The following is a 6985-nucleotide window of genomic DNA, read 5'->3' on the forward strand; positions in this document are numbered from 1 at the left end:
GTCTGTCTCTCTCCCTCTGTCACTCCATCGCTGTCTGTCTGTCTCTCTCCCTCTGTCACTCCATCGCTGTCTGTCTGTCTCTCTCCCTCTGTCACTCCATCGCTGTCTATCTGTCTCTCTCCCTCTTTCACTCCCTCTCTGTCTGTTTCTCTCCCTCCGTCACTCCCTCTCTGTCTGTCTGTCTCTCTCCCTCTGTCACTCCATCTCTGTCTGTCTGTCTCTCTCCCTCTGTCACTCCCTCTCTGTCTGTCTGTCTCTCTCCCTCCGTCACTCCATCGCTGTCTATCTGTCTCTCTCCCTCTGTCACTCCATCTCTGCCTAGGTCTCGCTGTCTGTCTGCCTCATTGTCGCTCTCTCTCCCCCTCCCTCTATCTGTCACCCCATCTCTCACTCAGCCTCTCTCCCTGTCTTCACCTCACTCTCTCTCTGTCTATCTCACTCTCTCACTCTCACTCAATCTCTCTCACATTCTCTCTCACACTCTCAATTTCTCTCTCACACTCTCAATTTCTCTCACTCCCTCTCTCTCAGGCACTTGCTCACATTCTCTCTCTCTCTCTCCCTCTCTTGTCCTCTCTCTCTCTCTCTCTCTCTCACTGTTTCTCTCTCCCTCTCGAGCTCACGCTCTCACACTCTGTCCCAGATGTTGAACTGACCTGTGAGGATTTGAAGAAGATTTTGGCGAGTGAGAAAGTGACAATTATCGATGTCCGGAAACCGGAGGAGCTGGAGAAAGGGGAAATCGCAGGATCAGTCAATATTCCAGGTGGGGAATAATAGGGTTAATCCCCCTCCAGATAGGGAACAGACTGCCCGGTGTGTGTAAATGGGGAGAGGTGGGTGAGAGGGTTAATCCCCCTCCAGATAGGGAACAGACTGCCCGCTGTGTGTAAATGGGGGGAGAGGTGGGTGAGAGGGTTAATCCCCCTCCGATAGGGAACAGGCTGCCCGCTGTGTGTAAATGGGGGAGTGGTGGGTGAGAGGGTTAATCCCCCTCCGATAGGGAACAGGCTGCCCGGTGTGTGTCAATGGGGAGAGGTGGGTGAGAGGGTAATCCCCCTCCGATAGGGAACAGACTGCCCGGTGTGTGTAAATGGGGGAGAGGTGGGTGAGAGGGTTAATCCCCCTCCGATAGGGAACAGGCTGCCCGGTGTGTGTAAATGGGGAGAGGTGGGTGAGAGGGTTAATCCCCCTCCGATAGGGAACAGGCTGCCCGGTGTGTGTCAATGGGGAGAGGTGGGTGAGAGGGTTAATCCCCCTCCGATAGGGAACAGACTGCCCGGTGTGTGTAAGTGGGGGAGAGGTGGGTGAGAGGGTTAATCCCCCTCCGATAGGGAACAGGCTGCCCGGTGTGTGTAAATGGGGAGAGGTGGGTGAGGGGGTTAATCCCCCTCCGATAGGGAACAGACTGCCCGGTGTGTGTAAGTGGGGGAGAGGTGGGTGAGAGGGTTAATCCCCCTCCGATAGGGAACAGGCTGCCCGGTGTGTGTAAATGGGGAGAGGTGGGTGAGAGGGTTAATCCCCCTCCGATAGGGAACAGGCTGCCCAGTGTGTGTAAATGGGGAGAGGTGGGTGAGAGGGTTAATCCCCAGTAGGGAACAGGCTGCCCGGTGTGTGTAAATGGGGGAGAGGTGGGTGAGAGGGTTAATCCCCAGTAGGGAACAGGCTGCCCGGTGTGTGTAAATGGGGGAGAGGTGGGTGAGAGGATTAATCCCTCTCCGATAGGGAACAGGCTGCCCGATGTGTGTAAATGGGGGAGAGGTGGGTGAGAGGGTTAATCCCCAGTAGGGAACAGGCTGCCCGGTGTGTGTAAATGGGGGAGAGGTGGGTGAGAGGGTTAATCCCCAGTAGGGAACAGGCTGCCCGGTGTGTGTAAATGGGGGAGAGGTGGGTGAGAGGGTTAATCCCCCTCCGATAGGGAACAGGCTGCCCGGTGTGTGTAAATGGGGGAGAGGTGGGTGAGAGGGTTAATCCCCCTCCGATAGGGTACAGGCTGCCCGGTGTGTGTAAATGGGGAGAGGTGGGTGAGAGGGTTAATCCCTCTCCGATAGGGTACAGGCTGCCCGGTGTGTGTAAATGGGGAGAGGTGGGTGAAAGGGTTAATCCCCCTCCGATAGGGAACAGGCTGCCCGGTGTGTGTAAATGTGGAGAGGTGGGTGAGAGGGTTAATCCCCCTCCGATAGGGAACAGGCTGCCCGGTGTGTGTAAATGGGGAGAGGTGGGTGAGAGGGTTAATCCCCCTCCGATAGGGAACAGGCTGCCCGGTGTGTGTAAATGGGGAGAGGTGGGTGAGAGGGTTAATCCCCCTCCGATAGGGAACAGGCTGCCCGGTGTGTGTAAATGGGGAGGGGTGGGTGAGAGGGTTAATCCCCCTCCGATAGGGAACAGGCTGCCCGGTGTGTGTAAATGGGGAGAGGTGGGTGAGAGGGTTAATCCCCCTCCGATAGGGAACAGGCTGCGCGGTGTGTGTAAATGGGGAGAGGTGGGTGAGAGGGTTAATCCCCCTCCGATAGGGAACAGGCTGCCCGGTGTGTGTAAATGGGGAGAGGTGGGTGAGAGGGTTAATCCCCCTCCGATAGGGAACAGGCTGCCCGGTGTGTGTAAATGGGGAGAGGTGGGTGAGAGGGTTAATCCCCCCTCCGATAGGGAACAGGCTGCCCGGTGTGTGTAAATGGGGGAGAGGTGGGTGAGAGGGTTAATCCCTCTCCGATAGGGAACAGGCTGCCCGGTGTGTGTAAATGGGGAGAGGTGGGTGAGAGGGTTAATCCCCCTCCGATAGGGAACAGGCTGCCCGGTGTGTGTAAATGGGGAGAGGTGGGTGAGAGGGTTAATCCCCCTCCGATAGGGAACAGACTGCCCGGTGTGTGTAAATGGGGAGAGGTGGGTGAGAGGGTTAATCCCCACCTCCGATAGGGAACAGGCTGCCCGGTGTGTGTAAATGGGGAGAGGTGGGTGAGAGGGTTAATCCTCCTCCGATAGGGAACAGGCTGCCCGGTGTGTGTAAATGGGGAGAGGTGGTTTGTGTCACTCACTGTTAACCGCTCACATTCCCTTTCCTTGTCTCTGTCTCTCTCTCCTGCAGTGGACAATGTGAAGGAAGCTCTCTCTCTGGACGCTGGGGGATTTGAGGAGAGGTTTGGTTTTGAGAAGCCTGCCCTCACAACGCCTCTTATATTTCACTGTCAGATGGGGCGCAGAGGAGGGAATGCTACTGCAATCGCCCGAGAACTGGGATACATCAGGTATGAAAAGGAATCGCTAGACACAGATAGAACTCCCCACATCGTCCCCATCAAACACTCCCAGGACAGGTACAGCACGGGGTTAGATACAGAGTAAATCTCCCTCTACACTGATCCCATCAAACACTCCCAGGACAGGTACAGCACGGGGTTAGATACAGAGTAAAGCTCCCTCTACACCGTCCCCATCAAACACTCCCAGGACAGGTACAGCACGGGGTTAGATACAGAGTAAAGCTCCCTCTACACTGTCCCCATCAAACACTCCCAGGACAGGTACAGCACGGGGTTAGATACAGAGTAAATCTCCCTCTACACTGTCCACATCAAACACTCCCAGGACAGGTACAGCACGGGGTTAGATACAGAGTAAATCTCCCTCTACACTGTCCCCATCAAACACTCCCAGGACAGGTACAGCACGGGGTTAGATACAGAGTAAAGCTCCCTCTACACCATCCCCATCAAACACTCCCAGGACAGGTACAGCACGGGGTTAGATACAGAGTAAAGCTCCCTCTACACTGTCCCCATCAAACACTCCCAGGACAGGTACAGCACGGGGTTAGATACAGAGTAAATCTCCCTCTACACTGTCCCCATCAAACACTCACAGGACAGGTACAACACGGGGTTAGATACAGAGTAAATCTCCCTCTACACTGTCCCCATCAAACACTCCCAGGACAGGTACAGCACGGGGTTAGATACAGAGTAAATCTCCCTCTACACTGTCCCCATCAAACACTCCCTGGACAGGTACAGCACGGGGTTAGATACAGAGTAAATCTCCCTCTACACTGTCCCCATCAAACACTCCCAGGACAGGTACAGCACGGGGTTAGATACAGAGTAAATCTCCCTCTACACTGTCCACATCAAACACTCCCAGGACAGGTACAGCACGGGGTTAGATACAGAGTAAATCTCCCTCTACACTGTCCCCATCAAACACTCCCAGGACAGGTACAGCACGGGGTTAGATACAGAGTAAAGCTCCCTCTACACCATCCCCATCAAACACTCCCAGGACAGGTACAGCACGGGGTTAGATACAGAGTAAATCTCCCTCTACACTGTCCCCATCAAACACTCCCAGGACAGGTACAGCACGGGGTTAGATACAGAGTAAATCTCCCTCTACACTGTCCACATCAAACACTCCCAGGACAGGTACAGCACGGGGTTAGATACAGAGTAAATCTCCCTCTACACTGTCCCCATCAAACACTCCCAGGACAGGTACAGCACGGGGTTAGATACAGAGTAAAGCTCCCTCTACACCATCCCCATCAAACACTCCCAGGACAGGTACAGCACGGGGTTAGATACAGAGTAAATCTCCCTCTACACTGTTCCCATCAAACACTCCCAGGACAGGTACAGCACGGGGTTAGATACAGAGTAAATCTCCCTCTACACTGTCCCCATCAAACACTCACAGGACAGGTACAACACGGGGTTAGATACAGAGTAAATCTCCCTCTACACTGTCCCCATCAAACACTCCCAGGACAGGTACAGCACGGGGTTAGATACAGAGTAAATCTCCCTCTACACTGTCCCCATCAAACACTCCCTGGACAGGTACAGCACGGGGTTAGATACAGAGTAAATCTCCCTCTACACTGTCCACATCAAACACTCCCAGGACAGGTACAGCACGGGGTTAGATACAGAGTAAATCTCCCTCTACACTGTCCCCATCAAACACTCCCAGGACAGGTACAGCACGGGGTTAGATACAGAGTAAAGCTCCCTCTACACCATCCCCATCAAACACTCCCAGGACAGGTACAGCACGGGGTTAGATACAGAGTAAATCTCCCTCTACACTGTCCCCATCAAACACTCCCAGGACAGGTACAGCACGGGGTTAGATACAGAGTAAATCTCCCTCTACACTGTCCCCATCAAACACTCCCTGGACAGGTACAGCACGGGGTTAGATACAGAGTAAATCTCCCTCTACACTGTCCCCATCAAACACTCCCAGGACAGGTACAGCACGGGGTTAGATACAGAGTAAAGCTCCCTCTACACCATCCCCATCAAACACTCCCAGGACAGGTACAGCACGGGGTTAGATACAGAGTAAATCTCCCTCTACACTGTCCCCATCAAACACTCCCAGGACAGGTACAGCACGGGGTTAGATACAGAGTAAATCTCCCTCTACACTGATCCCATCAAACACTCCCAGGACAGGTACAGCAGGGGTTAGATACAGAGTAAATCACCCTCTACACTGTCCCCATCAAATACTCCCAGGACAGGTACAGCACGGGGTTAGATACAGAGTAAATCTCCCTCTACACCGTCCCCATCAAATACTCCCAGGACAGGTACAGCAGGGGTTAGATACAGAGTAAATCACCCTCTACACTGTCCCCATCAAACACTCCCAGGACAGGTACAGCACGGGGTTAGATACAGAGTAAATCTCCCTCTACACTGTCCCCATCAAACACTCCCAGGACAGGTACAGCACGGGGTTAGATACAGAGTAAATCTCCCTCTACACTGTCCCCATCAAACACTCCCAGGACAGGTACAGCACGGGGTTAGATACAGAGTAAAGCTCCCTCTACACCGTCCCCATCAAACACTCTCTGTTATGATCCCTCTCTCTCTCTCTCTCCCTCTCTCTCTGTCTGTTTACCCCAGGCTCTGCGATGAGTCCAGGACTCGGCGGGCGGGGGGGGGTCCTTGTTTTGAAATGAGGGGCTGCCCTTTCAGGACCTGGAGGAGGAGGAGGAGGAGGAGAATTGTGTGTTTTGTCTGTCCGTGTGGGTTTTGGACGTCTCTGCCTCAGAAGGTGCTGGAGGTGGGGGGTCATGGGGTATTTTTTTTTTAAGGCCGGGGTGGATCGATTCTTGTGAGGGGTTCGGGAAGGTTCGAGACAGGAGGTGATGGGCCGTGATCTTACGGAATGGCGGAGCCGGCTAGAGGGGCCGAATGGCCTACTCCTGTCCCTGTTTCTCTTGTTCCTACGAGCTGAATTTGACCGTTTCCCTCTGTCTAGGGCTCGCAATTTGAAAGGTGGATTTGCCGAGTGGGCTAATTCGGAGCCAAGCTGAGGACTGCCCTGTGGGCACTGACCGGACCAGGCCACATTCCAGCCCGTGAACCTTTGACCCTCACCCCCACCTTTGACCCTCACCTCTCTCCCCACCACCCTCCTCTCCTTACCCCAACCCGAAACGAGATGAAAGTCCCCCCTCAGTCCGGACACGCATGTCGTGACCCTTCACCTCGAGCCCTTTCTCATCCACCCATCACCCAGGCCTCAAACACTCCCCCCCCTCCTGTTCCCAATTCCTTCCCTCCCTCCCTCCCTCCCCCCTCTCCTCCTCCCTCCATCCCCTCCTCCCCTCAGCTCTCCGCGAGTCAGTGTCTGTTACAGAAGGTGCAGTAAATAAAGTTCACTCAGACTCTGGACTGGCTTCTTCATTACTGAGAGAGAGAGAACGAGTGTGAGAGAGAGAGAGAACGAGTGTGAGAGAGAGAGAGAGAACGAGTGTGAGAGAGAGAGAGAACGAGTGTGAGAGAGAGAGAGAACGAGTGTGAGAGAGAGAGAACGAGTGTGAGAGAGAGAGAGAACGAGTGTGAGAGAGAGAGAGAACGAGTGTGAGAGAGAGAGAGAACGAGTGTGAGAGAGAGAGAACGAGTGTGAGAGAGAGAGAACGAGTGTGAGAGAGAGAGAGAACGAGTGTGAGAGAGAGAGAACGAGTGTAAGAGAG

At 54.2% G+C, this 6985-nt stretch overlaps 1 protein-coding gene across 1 annotated transcript; it reads left to right on the plus strand.

The window, feature by feature from the left end:
* Positions 1-643: 643 nt before the first annotated feature.
* On the plus strand, positions 644-6681 carry LOC144678424 (thiosulfate:glutathione sulfurtransferase-like; the record flags this gene model as incomplete). The annotated part of the gene is made up of 3 exons (XM_078538210.1): positions 644-766; positions 3083-3242; positions 6268-6681. Coding segments are annotated over 3 exons (338 nt in total), but the record flags the coding sequence as incomplete, so codon positions are not given.
* Positions 6682-6985: the final 304 nt, after the last annotated feature.

This window comes from Cetorhinus maximus, unplaced genomic scaffold (assembly GCF_964194155.1).
Source record: "Cetorhinus maximus unplaced genomic scaffold, sCetMax3.hap1.1 HAP1_SCAFFOLD_4245, whole genome shotgun sequence".
NCBI lineage: Eukaryota > Metazoa > Chordata > Chondrichthyes > Lamniformes > Cetorhinidae > Cetorhinus > Cetorhinus maximus.